Source organism: Pygocentrus nattereri, chromosome 12 (genome assembly GCF_015220715.1).
Source record: "Pygocentrus nattereri isolate fPygNat1 chromosome 12, fPygNat1.pri, whole genome shotgun sequence".
In the NCBI taxonomy this organism is placed as follows: Eukaryota; Metazoa; Chordata; class Actinopteri; order Characiformes; family Serrasalmidae; genus Pygocentrus; species Pygocentrus nattereri.
In genome coordinates, this window is record NC_051222.1 from 16,269,201 (window position 1) to 16,293,628 (window position 24,428).

The 24,428-nt window shown below is 41.0% G+C and overlaps 1 protein-coding gene and 1 long non-coding RNA gene across 4 annotated transcripts; one reads left to right on the forward strand and one right to left on the reverse strand.

Moving 5' to 3' along the window:
• Window positions 1-6,698: 6,698 nt before the first annotated feature.
• On the reverse strand, window positions 6,699-11,344 carry LOC108429815. Of its 2 annotated transcripts, none has more exons than XR_001858037.2 (4): window positions 11,248-11,344; window positions 7,540-7,673; window positions 7,286-7,401; window positions 6,699-7,075 (listed from the first exon to the last, which is right to left on the reverse strand). It is a non-coding gene; the product is annotated as an uncharacterized LOC108429815 (long non-coding RNA). The 2 variants fall into 2 exon arrangements; XR_001858038.2 differs by having other exon boundaries at window positions 7,540-7,722; window positions 11,248-11,339.
• On the forward strand, window positions 10,374-23,278 carry setdb2 (SET domain bifurcated histone lysine methyltransferase 2). Of its 2 annotated transcripts, none has more exons than XM_017701836.2 (11): window positions 10,374-10,885; window positions 13,229-13,342; window positions 14,104-14,199; window positions 15,853-15,949; window positions 16,123-16,947; window positions 17,886-18,055; window positions 18,230-18,471; window positions 21,442-21,493; window positions 21,585-21,772; window positions 22,203-22,291; window positions 22,811-23,278. In XM_017701836.2, the coding sequence occupies exons 1-11, from the start codon at window positions 10,867-10,869 to the stop codon at window positions 22,926-22,928; spliced, it is 2,010 nt and encodes a 669-aa protein (XP_017557325.1). In that variant the 5' UTR covers window positions 10,374-10,866; the 3' UTR covers window positions 22,929-23,278. The 2 variants fall into 2 exon arrangements, with proteins under 2 accessions (XP_017557325.1, XP_017557326.1); XM_017701837.2 differs by having other exon boundaries at window positions 21,588-21,772.
• The last annotated feature ends 1,150 nt before the right edge of the window (window positions 23,279-24,428 follow it).

Sequence of the window (24,428 nt, forward strand, 5' to 3'; positions counted from 1 at the left end):
TCAAAATCATCAGGATGAACATTTGCCTGAAAACCAAATGGGGGTTGGCTTGGGCACTACATAATACTTTTAAACAAGAGGAATATTCTTTATCACTTGATTCAGCAGTAGATGGTGCCATTTTTCCAGTGAACCGGTGTGGCAGTTCAGCACTGTAGCAGTAACCTCATCCACCCGTTCATATGTGAATTATATCAATTGAATTTTGAGGATAATGTAAGTATAGTATAATATGGAGTTATACAGCATCAATATTGAAATATTTCCTGTACTCTCTATTAAAACAATGTCAGGTAGAATGGTGACAGTGCTGAATGACAAAAGTAGATTAGATACAAGAGTAGATCATCAAAATACCAATAATCAATATAAAACAGAGCCGCTACATATGTTTGATTCAGAAATCCCAATGTAAATTAGTTCTGCTGATTTAATTAAATATTAAACAATCTAATTATTATTATTTCAGAATCTGAAATGTTAAAATAAGCTATTGCACTCAAATGACCGAACAAACATATTACAATTTCAAGTCATGTCCTCATTGTGCCATTCAACTGGGAAAAGCAAGCATTAGAAATAACAGCAATAGACTAATAATACAGAATTATCAATGAACATAAACAGATTACAAAATTATTGGTGAATCAGAATCAATATTAATAACATTACTGATCAAAAGTCAATGTGTATAATAAAATAGCTTATGTAGTGACTAAAAAAATACATACAATACATGGTTATTATTTACTATATTCATTAGGAAAGATATAAAGTGCTAAAAGAATTGAAGGCGTGATAAAATATTCAAAGAAATTGTGCTTTTAAGTTGTTATAGTTATCATCATATTACACACTACTACCAAAACAGACTATCCAATAATCCGTCTATTCAGCACTGACAGTCTGTCCAGTAATGAACTACAAAAACTGTGTTTGTTCCATCATATGGCTTGTTTTTTTATACCAAAACTAGGACAGCTTTTTAAATTTCATATTCAAATCAAGCATGTTTCTGCAAAAGGAAGGTGCCACAGTGGAGGTTGGAAACCACATATCCTCGTGGGCTCCATTTCCTGTGTAACTGGTGTGAACATGTATCAGAATGTCAGAGCATATGCGCAAACAGATTAAGAACAATTCAAGATCAGCAGAGAGAAACATAAAGAACTTCAACATCAGCTTTTATGGCAGGTTCTCAAGGATATTATGAATGTCCTCCTTTGCCCTCTTCAGGCCATCCTTCCAGTCTTGAGGAATGGTTTCACCAGCATATCCACCCCTGGCCCCCAGTAGAGCCCCCTACAGTTCTCACCTAAAGAAATTGTGCACATTAAAGGAGCTGCAATATAGAATATTTGGGCCAGTAGCGACAATTGATAACTGATGATTGATAACACAGACTAACACGATCCAAAAACCCACCGTGGAAAATGGGCACAGAAAACCATGTACCCTGCCCAGGATAGGGTCACTGGGACCTACCCCTGGAGCCAGGCCTGGGGGTAGTGTCCCCCGGCGAGCGCCAAGTGGCCGGGCAGCCCACGTAACCCAGCCGGGCTTAGCCCGAAGAAGCAACGTGGGGGGACCATGTGGGCCCACCACCCACAAGGTACAGCATGGGGGAGCGGTGCAGTGCTGCACAGGCAGTGGAAGATTGCAGGGGGGCCCTTGGCGGCCTAGGCCCTTGCGGCAGAAACTGACTCTTGGCATGTGGAATGTAACCGCATTGGGGGGGAAGGAGATGGAGCTTGTGTGGGAGAGGTACCAACTAGATGTAGTTGGGCTCACCTCCACCCACAGTGTCAGCTCTGGAACCAAACTCCTTGATAGGGGATGCACAGGGTGAGAGGCGCCAGGCGGGAGTGGGGATACTCACAAGTCCCCGGCTGGTAGCCATGCAGTTGGAGTTTGTCCTGATGGACGAGAGGGTCACCTCAATGCAAATTAAATTTGCAGAGAGGAAAACTCTGACTGTTGTGTATGCTTATGCACCAAACAACAGGTCAGAGTATTCAGCCTTCTTGGAGTGAATGGGTGGGGTTCTGAGGTCCCGCCTACAGTCCTTATTGGGGAACTTCAATGCTCATGTTGGCAATGACTGGGAGACATGGAGAGGCATGATTGGGAAGAATGGCTTGCCCAATCTAAACCCGAATGGAGAATTGTTATTGGACTTCTGTGCCAGGCATGGATTGTCCATAACGAACACCAAGTTCGAACACAAGGATGTTCATAAGTGTACATGGTACCAGAGCTCCTTGGGCCAGAGGTCAATGATCAACTTTGTTGTCGTTTCATCTGACTTGGGACCATATGTTCTGGACACTCTGGTAAAGAGAGGTGCTGAGCTGTCAACTGATCACCATCTGGTGGTGAGTTGGATCAGATGGCAAGGAAAACTGATGGTCAGACCTGGTAGGCCCAAGAAAATAGTGAGGGTGTGCTGTGAACGACTGTTGGAGGCCCCTTTTCGGAATGATTTCAACTCCCACCTCTGGGAGAGCTTTTCTCATGTCCCAGGGGAGGTAGGGGACATGGAGTCTGAATGGACCCTGTTCAAAACCTCCATTGTGGAAGCTGCCAGGCATAGCTGTGGCTTTTAGGGACTGGATGGCCCGAAGGACTGCCGACTCAGCAGAGAGGTACTGACAGGCAAAAAAGGTGGCAGCTGCAACAGTGGCAGAAGCAAAATCCAGGGTGTGGGAGGAGTTTGGCGAAGCCATGGAAAAAGACTATTGGTCGGCTTCAAGGAGGTTCTGGACAACTGTCCGGGGACTCAGGAGTGGTTGGGGTGGCTGTAAGTTGTATTCAGCAAGGGTGGAGAAACTCTGACTTCAAATGAAGATATTGCTGGTCGGTAGAAGGAACACTTTGAAGAACTCCTTAATCCAGGAGACATGCCTCCCTCACAGGAGTCAGGGCCGGAGGCCTCTGGTGGGTCAAGCTCCATTTGTCTGGTGGAGGTCACTGAGGTAGTTGGCAAGCTCTTCAGTGGCAAGGCACCCGGGGTGGATGAGATTCGTCCAGAGATGCTTAAGGCTCTGGATATTGTGGGGCTGTTGTGGCACACGTGCATGGACCTCAGGAATAGTACCCTTGGACTGGCAGACCGGGGTGGTGGTCCCCATTTGTAAAAAGGCGACCGGAGGGTGTGTGCCAACTATTGGGGTATCACATTACATTACATTACATTACAGGCATTTGGCTGACGCTCTTATCCAGAGCGACTTACAATTTGATCATTTTACACAATTGGCCTGACTGCATGTCTTTTTGGACTGTGGGAGGAAACCCACACAGACACGGGGAGAACATGCAAACTCCACACAGAGAGGACCCTGGTCGCTCCGGCCGGGGAATCGAACCCAGGCCCTCTTTGCTGTGAGGCGACAGCGCTACCCACCACGCCACCGCCGGTATCACACTGCTCAGCCTCTCTGGGAAATCTATGCCAAGGTGCTGGAATGGAGACTGTGACCGATAGTTGAACCTCAGATTTAGGAGGAACAATGGAATAATGGACCAGCTTTTCACCCTCTCGTGGATCGTTGAGGGGCATGGGAGTTTGCCAGCCCAGTCTACATGTGTTTTGTGGATTTGGAGAAGGCTTACGACCAGGTTCCCCAAGATATCTTGTGGGAGGTCCTCCGGGAGTATGGGGTACCGGGGCTACTACTCCAGCCATTCAATCTCTGTACTCCCAGAGTGAGAGCTGTGTTCGTATACTTAGCATTAAGTCGGACAACCCTCTGGCAGGGTTGTGCCCTGTCTCCATTCCTGCTCGTGATATTCATGGACAGGGTGTCAAGGCGTAGCCAAGGTCAGGAGGGCATTATGTGTGGAGGCCGGAGCGTGGCGTCTCTGCTATTTGCAGACGATGTTGTTCTTTTGGCTGAATCACATGGATGCCTCCAGTGCTCACTGGAGCAGTTTGCAGCTAAGTGTGAAGCGGTTGGTATGCGGATCAGCACCCCACAGTCCATGGTCTTAGCCTGGAAAAGGATGGCATGCCCACTCCAGGTAAGGGGAAAGGACTTGCCCCAGGTGGAGGAGTTTAAGTATCTCGGGGTCTTGTTCACGAGTGATGGGAAGAGGGATCGTGAGATCGGTCGCAGGCTTTGACAGGTGGCAGCAGTAATGCGGTCACTGTACCGGACTGTAGTGGTGAAGAGGATAGCTGAGCCATAACTGCCATCATTATAAGGATTTGAATTATTTAATGTAAATATTATTTAGCACACTCCAGAGCCAGTTACAGTGGGTGAATAAATTTTGTAGCACTGCTTACACTTGCATGAGTGCATTTTCAAACAGAAAATTGCTAAATTATTGATTGTAATTAATAGAGGAAATTATTGATTAGAGGAAATTATGATGAAATGCTTGGTGAGCAACTGATATAACCGACTGAGCAAACCTGTGACTGTGTACTATGGAAAGGCGTGTGGCAGATCTGTTTTTGTAATAAGCTAAACAGAAATTAGCCTTAGATAGCGTTGTTTTGTGACAAACCCTACTTAATAACAAATTAAATTTACAGCGGTTCAGTGTCATGTTCAAATGTAATAATCTTTAACCATGTTTTCTTACTTGCTGATAAATTTTCTTGCTCACTGGAAAATCTGGAACTTGTCAGTACAATCTGTGGTCATATAATGTTTTACAGAACATTTAAAGAAACTTGACTATACTTCTGCACCAATGTTAATGTAACCAATCAAGTAGTAGTCAACAAGTAAAGGCAAACTACCATAGTGTTCTGGGAGTAGATTAAAGGTACTGTGGCATTGTGACGATGCCTGGCCCCGCCTACCAAAAAAAACCTTCCGCAGTCCATGCATGTAATATGCGAACAAGTTACCTACAACTGTACAAGGATGCAGACACGCCAACTTCTCAGAACTGCATTTATATAATACATCCAATAAAGAAAACCCGACACCATGTTATTTGTACATCACTGACTAAGTGTGCAAACCGAAAGACACAAAAACACTCATTTCACCACTCACCACCACAGTTGGTGTTGGCTAGGATTCCCCCCTTCACGTCATTGTGAAAGACATAAGCCAAATAGAAAAGACTGCACTTGCGGCGCACAAATAATGAAGGGTTATGAGCGTCACTCGTATTCTATAAAATGGAAAGAATCGCTTCATTTCACCAGAAAAACACTGATATGAAAAACAGCACCCTAAACTGAAAAACAGGGCCCCAACAAATGTTTTTGAAATGACTTTTTTCCATGTGTTGCAAAAAGAGTGCTGAGGTTTATTTTTGCACTTTGAGTTGTGTTTGTTGCTTTTTTTAGTGGCTGTAGTCTTAAAACCACAAAAGAGGAGCACCAGCCTTCCCAAGAACTCATCACACACGCAGTCACATGAGTAGAAAACTCGGCGAATCAGAGATCTAAAGCAGATTTCTGAGTAAGTGGTCTCTTTTTGAATTATTAAAATACATAATGCTAAAAGCACATTAACAGATCTTCACTAAACTGTCAGTTTATTTAGTACACTGACCTTGTACCCACATTTGTTGGGCATTCTATCAACTAAACCTACAATACTGTTTCTTTTTGTAGGTTTACAATTACTCTGCCCTTCTGTCAATGTACATTTTATTAGCCATCCCATCTCTGTCATTCAGTGGAAAGTGACCGCTACAGGACTGATGCTGTCCAGATATTATTTGTGTGATGGACTATTCTCAGCACAGCAGTGGCACTAACATGGCAGTGGCATATCACTGGATGCAGCACTGGTGTAAGTTTTGTACCTATATATGGTAAGTGTAGCTGATTAATTGCCACGACCAGAAGGTGACAGCAGTTTTTTATAGTGGGTACAGAATAAAGGCACACCTTTTGTGTAGCAAGCAAGTCCAAGTGCTTCTACAGCCTTCTGGTGGACCTTCAGTCTCTCCTCTGAAGAGTTTAGAAACCTATAGCACAGTGCAGACCATGTGTACATACAATACTTTACAAACTGAAATGACTTTGCAAACTGCTTAAAACGGTTAGTCTTCCTGGACATTACAATACTTCAGAGAAAAACATTATTTCAAATAATATTTACCAGCCGTTGCTCTAGTCAAGGGTTTCCTGGTCCTTGTGATACCACAATGTGCACATTTTGTGCTTTGTCTCATCCATCACACCATATTCAACTCATTAACTATTCAACAAAATCCTTGTGTGCTGGTTCAAGTGCTTTAGAGAAGCGAGAGCACACAGAGCATGGGAATACCAGGACTGATAGTGGGAGCCACTGCTCTACACTAAGTGCAATGGTTTTGATGTACTTAGAGAATTAGCTAATGGTTAGGTTACTCTAACTATAGTACTGTGTAAAAGTTTTAGGCATCTAAGCAAATTTTTAAACAATTTATCTCAGCAGTGAGTTTATCACAATATGCATTAGAATAAAGTCACATTCATAATTAGAGTAAACATAAAAACAATAAAAAGTAACAAGAATTTCTTGGATCCATATTTTTCCTTGACACCTTCACAGCCACCACAGAGACTTGTTAATATCATCAATTACATCATGAGCACAATTTAATGAAGCACTGATTGGTCAAACCAGGAGTTGCCTTTTAACTACATATAATACTTAATAATATCATTATTAATTAATATTCTATAAATTTTGTTTATTCAAATATATACACAATAAATGCCCTTTCAATAATGATACATGTAATAATAACATTTATTTGCGTGTTGCGACAATTCATTAGGTTAATTGAGATTTTTGCTAGTGTTTGTGGAAGGAGAATGGAAACCTATTTGACTCTAGTACATTAAGATGAAAGGAGCCAAAATCAGTGGCATCTTGGATGGTACAGGTGTTCAAAGATCAACCATCTGATGTAGGGTACAGCTCCTGCCAGTCAGTGAAGAAGGATCGATGAAATGACTCTGCGTAGGTGTCGCTGTGACTGCCAGGGTTGGTCAGGAAGTGGACATAGTCAGAGAGGACAGCAACACTGACAAAGCGCCCTGAAGAAAGCACTTGAGCAACCCTTAATGCGCAGAGTAAATTCAGTGTGTTCTCTCCTGCCAGCGGACCTACAAAAGAGTGAATCAAAGAGGGTCCTAGTTTAAACAGGGAGAGCTGTTCTGTATTCCTGCCGAATTATATATGAAAATAAAATTTGCCTGCAGTTTTGCCGTTAATGAAGATACAGTTGCTGTATCCTTGACTACACAGAAGGTACTATAAAAAAAGAGGAGAAAATAACAGCAATAACTAGAATTTAGTCATTCTTTGAGGATTACCTTTATGGTGCACTGAGCCTTTAGGGGCTTTCCAGTACTTCAGTTTGTCATGGAGGATGACATTCCCCAACACGGAGATTTGTTGTCAGATAATGAGGCTGTGTGCCCACTGCCAGCTAAAACCAAGACAGAGACAGTGAGAGACGGAGTTTGTTTGAAATGGCAACCCAAACAAACAACATACTGACGTAAATATTTGCCATTTTGCAAATGTAAAAAATAAATGAATTAAGCAGCTGATGAACACCAAGCACCTGCGCTGGAGAGGGTTGGATACTTGAAGGATGCCGTTCTTTAGGTGCACTGAATTCTGTGATCCAGTCGTTGAAATCAGTTTGGATGTCCTGGACATTGTAGCTCCAGTGAACTTGCATAGACATGGCATCTGCTGCACACATCCCCCAGAAAGCTTCACTAACTGATCTGCACACCTGAGCCTTCATGATCGGTCAAACCGTGAAAGGACGGTTTTAGACCGACACGGTCAATATTTTACAAAAAACCCTTACAAAACAGATCTACAGTAATATCATATGAAATTAATATTGCTTTGTTCAGAAACAAAATCTTGTGCCGTTTTTCAGTATTTGACAAAATTTGAAAATGCCTGTTACTCTTTACATTGTGTTTAAAGTTTATGATGAATGGACCAAAGGAAACGGCTCAAAAATACTTCGAAAAATTCTGGTTCCATTGACTTACATTAAAAGTAAAGTATGTCTTTTCCTTCTCCTGTAAAGTTACCATTTTGGAGATACAAGGTTTTGTTCCAACAGCAGGGATATATTAATATTTTTGTATGAATGATTTGTTTTTATATAGCACCTTTTTATATCATTCTTTTTTAATATATATTTTATATAGTCTCTGTTGGTACAAAACCTGTGTCATTTGTGTTTTACGTAATTTGAAAACACCAACAGCCATTTACACTGTATCCGATTTCCCAGGTGAACAAAACAATAGAAAGATTTTTTTTTCTCCCATAAAGTAACTTTTTGGAGACATGAATTTTTGTTCCAACAGCTACAATAAAACATTTCCACCTGCATGTACACTGCAAAAATATAGATCTTTTAAATAAACTTTATTATTTATAAATAAATAAAATAAATAACAATCAACTGCAGATTTACATGCATGATTTAAACTAAGTATATTCACATATTGTCTGTTTCATAGAGATGATTCTAACTTCTATGATGATCTAATTCAATAGGAATTTCTATAGGATTCCTATTGCATTAGTACAGACAGTAACCACAGTTTACTACAGTGCACCATACACGAATTATAGTTTATTATTAGACAGTGTTACAAACATGACATATTGGCAAGTGAAAACTTAAATCTAGTCGATGTACCTAATGCTCTGCATTATGGCACTGTTGTATAGTAAGCATAATAACGGTTTTTATTTGTTGTGAGTAATTCTATGCCATGAAAGTGTTATTTAAAACAAGTAAAATGATAAAACTAGTAAATATAATAGAAGTTAAACAATCTCGTAGTGAGAAATATTAAATATACTGACTAGATTTAAGATGTCTAATATTAATCTATAATTTGTGTGTGGTGCACTGCAGTAAACTGTCTGCATTAACTATAACATTATAGGAATCCTCTAGAAATTCCTATTAAATTGGATTGAATTGGATAAAATATGTGATTATATTAAATGTGAAGAGATTTAGTTTAAATCATGTATATAATTTTCCAATTGATTGTTAGCAGTTATACCTCATTTATAAGAAAGGATTGCACAGTTGCCTCTGAATGTGTGCTAAACACTCTGCTGTAAAACTGCCATTAACCACTGGAATTAAAACCTGATAGTTTTGATGTATAATGGGAATTGCCTTAATGGTTACCATTAGACACCACTAGTTTCCTGTAGGATACGTGTTCTCAGTCCAATTACACCTGTCAAACCATTAGAGTCCATTGTGATATCAACCCATCATGAAAACACTAAATACCATTAGTGACTAATGGACTATATTATAAGAAATATAATAATTTCCCTTATTAATAAGAAATGTCAGACCGTGCCCACGTCTATATATAGCATTGCTTGTTATTAAGTAATATGTTACTAGTAAGTGCACCTACATGCAAGTTTAAAATGATCTATAAGCCTTGAATAATCGACTACATTGGTGATCAACTAACTGCTTTGGTCATTTGGTGTGACGTAGCGTTAGGAGGCGACGCACGACTCTCGGCTCATGTGGCTGAATCGACGGAGTCGACTCCTCGACTCCTCTCAGTACTGAGAAAAGCATCACCGCAGCCGCGAGTCTGTGGAAGTGGACCGCCGTTAGCCGGTTAAACAGATCTAAAGTACAGTTTTCATTCCCGAGCGGCTGAATGTGATCTTGTTCCTGTTATCATGAGGCTGAATTTGGCGTTTTCGCCAGTTTCGTATTGGAATTTCACGTTCCACCTTAAATGATGCTGAAGTGAACAGGCGCGAGCATGAAACCGCGGCACGATTTAAGGTGGAACGTAATTATTGAATAAGAAGCGGGCAAGAAATCATGACAACTTCAGCTTCATGTTTTTTTCCACAGCGTTATGTGAAAAATACGCGTTATTTTTATTTTAAATGGTCGTTTGAAGCTGTAAACAATATATACCCATTAAGAAAAGTCATAATAATTAGAATGTTTTCTATAATTATGGCTTAGTATCTAAACATGATGACATAGTGTCTCAAAATAATGAGACAGTCTTCTCATAATTATGAGCAAATCATTTATAAATGACACAATAAGTCATGAGATACGTCATAATTATGCCAGTCATTGTTATAAGATGCTGTCATAATTATGAGATTGTACGATATAATCTCATTATGCATTATTATTAGACTTTAAGTCATAATTGTGGAAAACGTATGACTTACTAAATAGCTGTGTATTTTTCCAGTGGCTTCTATTGAGTGCTCCTTTAGCTAATTACAACAACAACAAAGAATCGACTCCAAGCGCTTCGGCTCTCAGAGTCATTGGCCCGGAATCGGCCTCATAGATATATCTATGGTCGGCCCTGACTCCCAGTGCTGGAGTCGAAGAATCGACTCCCCATCACCAGCGTTATAACCAAAACACCGCGCTGAATTGTGGGAGGACCTCGCGGTTGGTTCATTCAAGAGAAAGAAACATGGGTTTAGTTATATTTCCCACTGTGAACCAGTGACTGAACATCTCATTCTTTGCTTTTAATCCAAACTACATCACAGAAACTGAGCACACAGCGAAGCTGACTGTAATGTCGTGGTGTTAGCACGACTCCCACTGTTTCCAGCGTCTGCAGCTAAAGAGTTAGCCGGCTGGCTAAACTAGTTATGAGACTTAGCCATGAAATCATTTGCGGTCCAAATGGACTTCTTTTAGAAACTGGACGCAAACCGAACGCGGAACAGTAAAATCTGGACTGATATCAGTGACATTTCCCCGGCACCCCCAGTCGGCTCGAAGTAACCCAGCTAGCTACCTAGTTAGCTAAAGTTAGCAGTCGCCGTTATTTCTGCTGCTAGTTAATCGGTTTTGTCTGAAACGGCACAACACATCGCTTAAATGGACGAGTCTGATGTTGGTAAGCTGTTTGTTTATGTTACTTTAAGTTCGCAATATTGCAAGTGTAATGACTGTAAACACGCCTTATCGACAGTAAAGGAACCTGCTCATCTGTAGCTTCTGTGGTTTGGACCACTATATGCACAAATGTAGGCTGTGGCAATGTAGCCTATCCCTTTAACCTGTTCCCATTAGTAATCCCTGTTGGAAAAAGACCACAGAGATTAAAACCTGAGAGTTTTGCTTTCTAATGGGAATGGGCTTAATGGTTACCATTAGAGACCACTAGTTTCCTGGAGGACACCTTTAGATCCCATTAGAAAACGACCATATGCATCTATATATATGCATATGCGTCTCAGAAAACTAGTTAAAACTTACAAAGAATCCTTTACAACAGTGGTAACCAACCCTGGTCCTGGAGGTCTACCTTCCTGCAAAGTCTAGATCAAACTGCAGTCTGCCACACCTGCTCCAACTTAGTAACTTCTTAAGACCTTGATTGGCTGGATCAGATTCCTGAGTGCAGCGTTTCTCAACCCTGGTCCTGGAGGCCCACTCTCCTGCACATTTTAGTGTTTTTCTTGCCTTAACACACCCACCTTAACTCAGCAGTGGGCTGTTAATGAGCTTAGTTGGATCAGGACCAGGACTGAGAAACACTGCCTTACCTGAGGGGAGTGACAGCTTGTTGGAACTGAACTACAAGAAACTAGATCCCCAGGAGGAGGGCTGGTGACCGCTGCTTTACACCATGATACCAACCCTTCAGGAAAACCAAAAATACAATTGGTGACTAATGTTAATAAAGTATACACACTATATTGCCAAAGGTATTCGCTAGTCTGCCTTCACACACGTAGGAACTTTAACGCCATCCCATTCTTAATTCATAGGGTTTAATATGATGTCAGCCTCCCTTTGCAGCTATAACAGCTTCAACTCTTCTGGGAAGGCGTTCCACAAGATTTAAGAGTGTGTTTATAGGAATTTTTGACCGTTCTTCCAGAAGTGCATTAGAGGCCTGGCTCGCAGTCTCCACTCTAATTCATCCCAAAGGTGTTTTTTAGGTTGAGAACAGGACTTGAAATTGTCCAAAATCTCTTGGTCTGCTGAAGCATTAAGAATTCCTTTCACTGAAACTAATTCCTTTCACTAAAACAACTTCTGCACAACAACCCCTCACCATAACCCCTCTCCACCAAACTTTACACTTGGCACAATGCAGTCAGACAAGTACCGTTCTCCTGGAAATTGCCAAACCTAGACTCATCCATCGGAGTGCCAGACGGAGAAGCATGATTTGTCACTCCAGAGAACACGTCTCCACTCCTCTAGAGTCCAGTGGCGGAACTTTACACTGCTGCATTCGATGCTTTGCATTGCGCTTGGTGATGTAAGGCTTGGATGCAGCTGCTCAGCCACGGAAACCCATTCTATGAAGTTCTCTATGCTGTTCTTGAGTTGATCTGAAGGCCACATGAAGTTTGCAGGTCTGTAGCGATTGAGTCTGCAGAAAGTTGGCGACCTCTGCGCACTATGCTCCTCAGCATCTGCTGACCCCACTCTGTCATTTTACGTGGCTGACCACTTCGTGGCTGAGTTGCTGTCGTTCCCAATCGCTTCCACTTTCTTATAATACCACTGACGGTTGACTGTGGAATATTTAGTAGCGAGGAAATTTCATGACTGGACTTGTTGCATAGGTGGCATCCTATCACGGTACCAGAGACCCTATCAGGTACTCCTGAGAGCGACCATTCTTTCACTAATGTCTGTAGAAGCAGTCTGCAGGCCTAGGTGCTTGGTTTTATACACCTGTGGCCATGGAAGTGATTGGAACACCTGAATTGGATGGGTGAGCGAACACTTTTGGAAAGATAGTGTAATTACTGTTCCATTTGATTCCAGATTCTAAGATCAAGATTTGACACAATTTTTTTATATTTTATGTTACTAGTGTCCTTATTGCACTAAACTTACATACATACTCCACAGATTGATTTGATAGTTAGAGTGATCCTATAGAACAGCACAACTGAACTATAAATAAGGCAAAAATACATAGGATGCACCCTAATTTTGTTGGCGCTTTCCACAAGACCTTAAAAGAGAGATGCTTGGAAGATACCAAGAAGCATAATGCCCTGTGGTTTAAAATTAAGTACAGTGTTTTGAATGCTCCTTTTTAAAAACTCAGTATTGTATTAAAATTGTTACAACCTTAATTTTTAGTGTGAATTACATAATCCTTCAACGTCAATACATAAGATGTCTAAACTGCTATATCTATCCAGATGCAGAAGCCTTCTTATTGCAAAGAAGAGTATGTCTTGTAAAATAGAATTCAAATGTCTTACAGAGAGAGCAAAGTACTTCTGGTCTGAAGTGGATGTAGACCGGGCTTTTGATGAGTTACTGGGGTTCCTCATGACTCTAAGAGACAACATCAAAAATAAGACTGCCTCAGACAAAGGTAAATGCAGGATCACAACACAGACCACTAAGCACCACTAAGCATATGTTTAACATAATATACATGGCATTGACATCCATACAGGCCTAGGTCATGAACCAAGTTTCTTAATTAATTCTACTTCGAATTGAAAAAATAACAAAGACCTTTTTTGATAGACATGTGATGTCCAGAAGTTACACTAAAAGAATTTTCACTCAAACATTACAAACTATTCAGAACTGTAACTGCCTTGCACAGGAAAACAGGTTGTGAATATGCCTTTGCAAAGTACTGGAGGAAAATATTCTGCCTGGTAAACAAGATGAGTGAGCTTCCCTTGAACTCCTGTCCCTGAGGTCTTCTAGATAGGTTTTTTTCTTAGAACAAGCTGATCCGTCTTTTTTCCTTCCTATTCACACCACACATACCACCAGCTGAAATGATAATAAACGTAATTAATAAAGTAATATTAATGTCAACTTTAAATGAAAATGGACCTTTTTTTATCTTGTTAGTTCATATCCCTGGTCTCATTAAACACAGTTCATCGTATTATTAGCATTATCATTACCATATATTATTAAAAAAATAATATTTCTTCCAGCATAATGTAATACATTTAGCAGGCAGCCTCAAATAGGAATTTTGATTATGTCAATGTGCACCAGCAGGTGGGGAAAATAATATTTCTCTAATATTTCTTCTTTATTTCCCACTCCCACCATTCATGCCTCACCAAGTGAGACTCTTGCTAACTCAGAGGTTTTGTGATTCTTTAGGCTACATCCAAGCCAGGAATATTGTCTTGGAGGCTGACGTGACACTGAGGGCGGCCTTGAAGAATGTTGCTATTGAAGAGGTGCTCATCAGTGAAGGTATTATTCTCCCAAAATTCGAATGTGTCTCTTTATATTTTTTTGTCCAGCGTTCCTTATAGAGCTTTAACATGGTCTTAAAAAAGGCTGCTTCTCTGTCATGTTGGAGCTGGAAGGTTATGTTGGAGATTTTACACTACAATTTTAATGTACAAAAGTGCATGACTCTTTGTGTGTTTTGAAAAAGGCCAGATATTTAGTGTTTTTATTTTGCTTTGACACATCCCACTGTCAGTTTGTACCTGCCTATTTGCTCACTTTCCTGTTCTCTGTCTTATACTTAAAGCAACATTATGTAACAATTTTACCTTAAATAACAACTTCAAAATCATTTTGATGGTACACTGACTTATAGTAGTTATAATAGAGAAAATGGCATCTCAGCCATTGCCACTCTGGGCTCAGAACATGTAACTTTGGAGAAGCAAGCACGAAACCTGTCGAAAGAACTGTACAGGCACCCCGATGCACAGCAACAACTATGACTCTTCAGTTAGCTATAAGAAGAAGCTCCATATTCTCAGCATGGACACCATAGCAGAGGCTGCCGAAAGACCAAATAAGTTGTTGAAGGAAGTGAGAAAGACGAAGAGAGAGTGACCAAGCAAGAGACTGTACAAGAGTAAATCTCGGACTGGCTTTTACTTGTTGGTAAGAGTTAAAATACATAGAAGGATGCAAGACAGTCTCATGGCTAACAGGCAAACAAGAATACCCAACAGCAGACTGTATGTAGGCTATAAGCTTGTCTGTGTCCTCCCTGTTTCACAGCATTTTGTAGCTTTTGTAGCATTATTGATGCCAAAACCTCAGTCCCGTTTCAGGCTAGCATGCAAATAAATTCATCTCACGCCAAAAAGTTTAGTCAGTCTTTGTTAATATCACGCCAAATAAGCCATGGAAGTTTGCAACCCCATGTAATAAAATCCTGTGATATTACTCTATATTCTACATAGTTCTGTCCTTTCTGATACAGATGTTGCGCCGAATTGCGGCAGTCTACACACATGAATTTGGTTATTTACACATAGAAATCATGAGTAATCTGTAGCATCCATATGCCTGCGTGCACACAAAGGGGAGTTGGATGGTTTATCCTTCAGCTCGTCAACAAATGCACGCATATGAGGGGAGCTCAGCACGATTTGTGTTTATGACAGTGGTATAAAAGTGAAATACACTCTGCAACTGTAAGGGGAGCCCAAGAACAAAAAAAATCAACCGTCGTATAATGCTGTTTTAAAGCTGTTCAAAACGAGTCAGTCCTGTGTAGCGCTGATGTGTGAAACTAGAGTGGTGTGAGATATTGTCTAAACCGACATTTGTATACACAACAACACTGATATTTTGATTTAGTGGCATTGAAAGACAGGAAAACAAATTTAACTGCAAGATGTAATCTGCTTGGTGCTTCAGACTGTCAGTTTGTTTTCAATATAGATCAAAATCTTGTTTTTCTTCTTTTTTGAAAATGGTTTCTACCTGGTTAACGTTTACAGTACAAAACAAGCTTTGTAAGACACTGTTTTAGCATAGAGTACCAGTTGATATCATGATATGGTTGGAAAAACGTTAATATTGAACTGTATAAAATCTGCAATTAGAGTAGGGTCTTTTTAATCTCATTTTACTAAAATTTACTTTTTCTTACAGACATTCTGACCGTGTCTGTGTCAGATTCTCACTGCACTCTGCTGAAAATGAAGGATGGACCTGTGCCAGAGGATGTTTTACACGAGGACAGCTCAAGGTTTGTGCTTTCTTGTTGGGTTATCTTTCCTTGCAGGCAGGTTTACACTTAGTACAAGGGGTTACTGTCTGGCAATGTACCATATGCTACACACCCAGAGCTTATGTTTAAAAAGAAATGGCACAAAAATACGTCTTTAATTTTACTGGTTTGTTTTGGTTGTGTTTTCGTAGGAGTTCAAGGAATCCGGAGTCTGTTTCAGACAACAGCCAAATGTCTTTGTCTAACAGAAGTGATGCCGTGTTATCAGGAAAATTTGACCAATATGACCACGTGGTGCTGCTGTCACCTTCCAGACTATCACCGGAGGACCAGTTGGCCCCCATGTCACCCATTCAAGTTTCTTATCAGCAACACGACTGCAGTGCAGCCTGCCTTCCTCGCCTACCACCTAGTGTAAACCATTTTCTGGGTCATAATCCTTTGAGAGTGCCTCTTCTCTGTCACTTCCAGCGACATTGTGCCAAGCTCCGCTCATTTGCAGAGCAAGAGGCAGAGCCACAAGGGGAGGAGCCAGACTCAGTGGAGGCAGATGTGCTCTATAAAGCCCCTTGTGGGCGGGGCTTGTGCTGCATGGACGATGTGCTGCAGTTCCTTCGACAGACCAAAAGCCTTGGTATTCTGCTGCCTGTGAATTTTAGCTTCAATCCACAGGTGCTGCCAGACCGCCAGGCTCAGCCACAACTGCTCGGATCCACTCAATCTCTTCCGGCAACCATCTTATTTGAAAGAGACATTAGCCGTGGGACAGAGGCGCTCCCAGTTCCGCTGTGTAACGAGGTGGACGGGGTCAAACCCAAAGAGTTTCGTTACCGCAAAGACCGCTGGCCTCACGGCTGCTTCTTAAGCACAGCTCCATTCTTCACAGCCTGTTGCGACTGCACAGATGGCTGCACAGACAGTCAGAGCTGCACTTGTCTTCAGCTTTCTCTGAAGGCTGGTGGTGATCCAAGCCAGCTTTACGTCCACCAGCGGCTAAATAAGCCTGTGTCCACTGGGTAAGATGATGAATACTGATCTGTTGACTTAATTGTGACAACTAGGGATGGATCGATATCAGAAGTGTGGGTACTAGATAGATTGCTCTGTGGACCACACTGTACATCATCAAATACCAGTTTGAAATATCGGTCAAATGTAAACATCTGTCCAGTGATCATTTTTGTTTGGCAGATATCTGCTGATACTCCACTGTCATTGTGTTCTTTATGACCACTATTGATCTTCATAAGACAATACGCTCTTGAAATGCATTATTAAAATCAAGGCTACAAATCAATAATAAAATTATCCTTTGATTTATTACATACTTTGTCCTAATCACAGCATCGCTGCTATTCAGAATTCATCTGTACAAGTGGTTTCTGCTTGTTTGGTGAAAATGTACCATATAAAAAAAAACAAAACAAAATAATAGAAACCAAATCTTTTCCTGTAGTGTATTGCAGTGTAATAATGTCTCTACATATGTCGTATTACCATTATAGAGCGTGGTAAAGAGCTTTTGTTTTTAGTAAATGTGTCAAATTTTCTCCATAATTGATGTCATTGATGACTAATTCACTTTCCTGCCTAACTTGTTGCAGTGTTGAGGAAATGTCATGGTGACTACGCCAATGCTTCTCATTCTTGTTCCTGGAGTATCACTTGCCTTTATGTTGTAGTGTTCTCCCTGTTCTAACACACCCAGTTCACCTCAGGAAGAGCTTATTAATTACTTCATTAATTGAATCAGGTGTGTTGGGAGCAGAGGAAAGTCTAAAATGTGCAGAACAGAGGTGCTCCAGATTTGAGAACCATTGGTTTAAAGTGAGGAAATCAAAAAGTATAAAAACATGCAACAGCACAACCACCAACAGTCTTATTGATAAGGTAAATTCAGAGTCTTCGCCTATATATCCCAGTTTCATGCAATGTCCGTGTAACATTTTGACAGGCTATATGAGTGCGGCCCTTGGTGTGGATGTGAGAAAAGCAGGTGTCTGAATCGTGTGGTCCAGCGTGGACTCCGTGTTCGCCTGCAGGTGTTTCGCACCCATGACAAGGGGTGGGGTGTGCGCTGTCGTGACGACCTGGACAGGGGTACCTTTGTCTGTACTTATGCAGGTGAGTTGTCACATAACTTATGTAAGTTTTGTGGGTGTTTACTTCTTCAACAGTTTAAGGCCACCGTCTTTGGACCTTCTATGTCACCTGACCTCTAAGGTCTACATTAACATTTAGGGAATATTGCACTTTTTCACTGTAGAATTGCAAACACATTAATGTACCCTTGTTCAGGTGTTGTCCTTGGTCTTGGGCGGAGCTTAGAAGAGCCTCCGACCTCTAAAAACATTAAGGAGGACCCAGTATCGGATGACGAGGTGGAGGTAGTGGAGGAATGGACTCTTCCTACAGGGCAGAAAAAAACAGTCACTGAATCACTGGACACTTCTCCTCCTCTTTATATTCCTGTGATCCAGAGGCCTGCAGGTCAACTGTCAGTGGCGCTGGATGGAGAAAAGCAACAGCTGGAACAGCAGGTCAGTTACCACTGCTTTCCATACTTAAAATGTTTTTTGAAATCGTAGATATTCCCTGTATTGATGGATGATCTTGTAGGTTCTGTAGCCATAGGGCTTAAGTATGGAGTGAAGGGAGGAGGAGGGGGTTTCAGAACACTAACAAATAGCACAATAACAAGCTGTGCAAAATGAACAGTTTATGGGAAAAACACAACTTTCAAAAGAATATCCAATATGTCTATCCTTCAAAAACGTCATCATTCGCTCCTTCATTGGTCTCCAAACAGCACATACAGCAGACTGTTGTATGTACAGTCACTAGCACTATTGAGCTGACACTTGACTGAGCCACTGTGGAAACAGAGGTTTTCTGTAATAAAGTCTTCTTCTTCTTTCGGCTGCTCCCTTTAGGGGTCGCCACAGCGGATCATCTGCCTCCATCTTGCATCTATCCACTGCCTCCTCTACTTTTACACCAACCATCTCCATGTCCACCTTCACTACATCCATAAACCTTCTCTGAGGTCTACCTCTTCTCCTTCTGCCCGGCAGCTCCATCTCTAACATTCTTTGCCCAATATATCCACTATTCCTCCTCAACACATGTCCAAACCATCTCAACCTGGCCTCTCTGGCTTTATCTCCAAACTGCTCCACCTTCACTGTCCCTCTGATCTGCTCATTTCTAATCTTGTCCATCCTCGTCACTCCCAACGAAAATCTCAGCATCTTCATCTCCGCCACCACCAGCTCAGCCTCCTGTCTTTTACAGAGAGCCACAGTCTCCAAACCATACATCATAGCAGGACGCACTACTGTCTTGTAAACCTTCCCTTTTACCCTTGCTGCTATCCTTCTGTCACACATCAGCCCTGACACCCGTCTCCACCCACTCCATCCTGCCTGCACCCTCTTCTTTACCTCTTTTCTACACTGTCCATTGCTCTGGATGGTTGACCCAAGATATTTGAAGTCATCCACCTTTACGACCTCTACTCCTTGCATCTTCACCTTTCCACCTGCCTCCCTCTCATTCACACACATGTATTCCGTCTTATCTCTACTGACCTTCATTCCTCTCCTCTCCAGTGCAAACCTCCACCTCTCCAGATTCTCTTCCACCTGCTCTCTACTCTCACCACAGATTACAATGTCATCTGCAAACATCATGGTCCATGGAGCCTCCTGCCTGACCTCATCTGTCAACCTTTCCATCACCATTGCAAACAAGAAGGGGCTCAATGCTGATCCCTGATGTAACCCTACCTTCACCTTGAAACCATTTGTCACTCCAACTGCACACCTCACCACTGTCTCACTATCCTCATACATGTCCTGCACCACCCTAACATACTTTTCAGCTACACCTGACTTCCTCATACAATACCACAGTTCCTCTCTTGGCACCCTATCATATGCCTTCTCTAGATCCAGATCTAGATACTGAGGTTTTCAGTAATGAAGTGAGTTTACTTTATTAATACAAAGTATAGGGTTCTTAATGACTGTATATACACATACAGACATGCTCTTGCTATGCGACAAATAAATACAGAAGAACATCTTTCATAGAAATTAGCCAATAAGCCAGGAGAGGCCATGTGTTACTGTGATTTTATCATGGCTTGTTCTTAGTCATGACACGAAGTGGAGCAGAAGAACTTTACATGAGTGCACTGATTGAAGAACCGTCCCTTTTAAGAGTGTAGCAGTTTGCTTGCTCAGTACTCAGCTGAAGTTGTTAAGAATAAAACCCACCACACATTTCACATAGCATGTCATAACAATGAGCATTTTTGGACACTGAGTGTATTAATCATAGGCTTTGTCTGTACACGATGGTCTATCCAAACGTACACTATGTGTCACCAAAGAGCAAAATTACTAAAATTGCACAGTTTATGCCCATTTTATAGTGGAAACCCATTTCATAAAGCTCTCGACACAGTTCCTGTGCTGATGTTGCTTACAGAGGCAGTTTGGAAGTGTGTAGAGTGAAGCACAAGAGGATAGGCATTTTTTTCATTACATGCTTCAGCAGTCGACAGCCGCACTTTGCGTATTATGTGGTCTACCACTTCGTGGCTGATCTGTTGTTGCTCCTCGATGTTTCCATTTCACCATAGTAGGATAATTAATTGGGGCAGATATAGCAGGGCAGGAATTTCACTAACTCACTTGTGGCAGAGGCACACTATGACAATCACTGATTTCTTTAGACCCATTCTAAAGCCAGTGTTTGTCTGTAGAGATTATATGACTGTGCTTGATTTTATCTATCTGTTAGCAGTGAATGTGGCTGAAACACATGAACTCATGAATTTGGAGCATGTCCACATACTTTAGTCCATAAAGTGTATATAAACGTTACAAGTATATCGCTGTTGTCAGAAGAAACCCTTGTATCACAAAAATGGTAACTTTACAGGAGAAGGAAAAAACCTACTGTGCTTTTAATGTAAGTCAATGGAACCAGACGTCTTTCCAAGTAATTTTGGCCCGTTTCTGTTGGTCCATTCTTCATTAAATTAACATACAATGTAAAGAGCAACAGGCATTTTCAAATCATGTCAAAAACTGAAAAACAAAAATAGACAAAAATGGAGATAGAAGGTTTTCTTCCGACAACAGCGATATGTAAAGTTTCAGACGTTTCCTTCATCTCTTTGTCCATATATAGAAACTAAGCTGCAAAAACAGCGTATCAGTCCTTAAAAACATGTTGAATTCATTTTAATAGGAACAGAAGAAACTGTCCATCTGGTGAACATGGTGTCATTCAGTGTTGTAGAAGTACTAAAGTACTGCTGTATAAGTACTACTATTCAGTACTTAGATTTACTCAGATTCAGAATGTTTGCAACACTGACCTTTTAAGTGCCTTCAGTTTCTCGCCGTTTTAAAGGATGTAGGACACTGACAGCTTTTTGTTTACATGAGATTTTTCAGATGATTTCCTTACTGAATCCCTGCTGATCTTTGTTTCAGGAACAGCAGGAGGAAATGAATACCTCTTCATCACGTGATTCCAATAAGACAGGTACATCTAATGCTCCATGTCCAGGTTGACAAAGAATTATACAAAGGTGCATGAGCTTTTTTACAAACTAAATATCTTGTCTTTACGTTAGTAGAAACTAAAAGCCAAGATGATAAAGAGGAAGTAGTGAGGAAGAAGCCCAGGTTGGATGGCAAGGATGAAAATGGAGGCATCACCCTTCCAGATCAGACAGTGCCCAAAGTATCGAAACAAGGCTGTCAGGAGCAAATGTATTACCTTGATGCTTCAAAAGAAGGAAATGTAGCAAGATTTATAAATGTAAGTAGATCTGGTGTGCAATACCTGTATGTACGTGACGCTCATGATTTCAAGTCATGGTATATTTATTTATAGAACACATAAAAAAAAAAAAGATGTTGGCCAAAGTGTGGTAGAATCCATTAATAGTTCAACACTAGAAGAGAAATTATTAGGACAATAAATGACAATAAAAGGCAGGTTTGTAAAATAGTATGTGGGTTGGGTTAACAAAACAATGTTAGAAACACAAATAACAAAGACTGCACACAAATCGTGGCATAACTCTGTTGCAGTTCTTGAGAATTTTACACATTTAAAGGACTTGGGTCTTATTTCAAAGGTCTTATTTTGATCAACACGCCAACCTAAGCATCAGGTTATTTATGGATAGGTATGTTATGCCATGAATTCCTCTTCTAACATGTTGCCTTTGTTTTTGACACCACAGCACAGCTGCAATCCCAACCTATTTGTCCAGAATGTCTTTGTTGATACCCACGACTCCAAATTCCCAACAGTTGCCTTCTTTACATGCAGGTAAGTTCCTTGGGAATGTATATAATGTAGAATCCCAGGCTTATTACAGCTTAAAGGCCTATTTCCAGCAAGTAAGATTTTTTTCAGCCAAAAACATGGATGTGATTTTAATTGTAGTAGAACCTTTTACATGAAGTCTGATGCGTTTCTTTGAACACTCTTGAGAAGAAGGGGAGAAGAGGGAAGAGGAAGTAATCTTTGAGTGCTAGCAATGGTTAATTTAACTGCACTGCAACTAAAAGGCACAATCCCAGGATACAAACATTCTTCATAGAAGACCAGGGTGAACAGACTAGAATGCACTGTGTTAAATAAAGATAAACAGCTATAAACAGTCGCTTTGTTGTACTAAGGTATGTGCCGTCATTCCCCAGCCTTTCAGATATGGTTCTTCCCCATTTTTCTTTAGTTTCCATGTTGTTTGCCATATAGGCTTTTTTGAGATCTGTTAGAAGCAAGGTAAGCTGTTGCAGGGTTATTCCAGTGTTCCAGTATCTGACTATCTTCATTATTTCACAGAGCAGTCACAGCAGGGACAGAACTGACCTGGAACTACTCTTATAACCCGGGAAGTGACCCTGAGCACGAGGTGCCGTGTCAGTGCGGTTACAAGAACTGTCAAGCAGTTCTTATCTAAGCCAAGTGTGAAAAGTGCTGCCTATACCACGACATGCCTGAACTGCATCAAGCAGCAAGAGCAAGCATGAAGTCAGAGGCACAGGAAACCCAGTGAAACCACGTTTATGAAATCTACCGTGTATGGTAAAACCCTGTCTTGAAGCTGGGCAATCACAGGCCAACTTTATAGCAGGATATTTCAGATCTGTGCTTGTACTTAACTGAATTGTAATCTGTAAAGTTATCAAGTGAAGTCATGACGTTCTTTAGTCATATTTTGCTGTTTCTACTTTTTCCTACTGTAAAAAGGCAACACATCGTATATAACGAGGCGGTTTTTTGGTGCAAACTTTGAAATAAACTTTAAAAAAAAAAACTACTGTTGTAGTGCATCATTTAGGATCGAAAACGGAAACTGCTGAAATGGTAGGAGCATTCTTGTGTAACAAATGATTACTGGTAATTAGAGGGACACTCCAAAATGTCTCCAAATGAAAACTTTTAACCAGAGCTAAATCTGATGTATGCTTACTCACTTCTTACAGCAGTGCTCTAATAGTCTGTAGAGTGATATCATTCCCCCCTTGATGGTGTATGTTTAAGGGGGGACAACAAACTTTTGAAGTACTGCAACTGCTTTGGGGTCATTTTTGTTCCTGTAAATGTGTAACTGTAGAAATTATCTTCAGATCTTGAAAATGGTGAGAATGAGTTACTCAGACAACAGAAATCACTCATCAGATGCTACAAGCTAAAGTTAGCAAGGCAGCCGGCTAGCTAGATGCCTTATCTCAGTTTGGCTTCTTTTCCCAGTTTTTAAGTGTATGAAACATGTGCTTTTTGTGCTGAATAAAGACATAAATTCTTTTCAAGCTCACTGACCAAGGCAAGAGCTGCAGTAATGCCAGCTTCATTTGCTAGGTCATAGCTCACTAGCTATGCTAGCAGTCAGTATTGGTTGACACTGCAGGGATTCTTATTGCTCGTATTATTTACATAATGTATACTGGATACTGTGAGAGAACACTGATGAATGAAAATGATGTAAAATCATGAATAGCCCGATGAGGCAAAGGGACACGGCAGTGCGCTACAGAACACCGTTGAGCTTTAGTTTTAAGCCGGACCGCCTCTTTAAAGTGTGAGCCCAGTAACATTCTTACTGAAGTAAGAACGCCACTTAACTTTGATTTGTCCAGAGCTCAATGGTCTTCACTCATTGCTTTCTTGCTCTTAGACACATGCACAGACATAGACACAGATTTTGACTTGTGGGTGTGGATTTCGTTATTAAGCACATGATGCCCTGTTTCTGTGGTGATGAGGACACCACACCACTGAAATGAATATATATGAGATTAGATTTATGTAGTCATAATAAACAATCAGCACTGTAGCAATATGTTGTTTGTGAAGAGCAAAAAACAAAAGATTTTAGCCCCCTTTTACCCTGTTTTTCAGTGGTCAGGACCCCCACCAAACGACCACAGAGAAGGTAATATTAGGGTGGTGCAATATT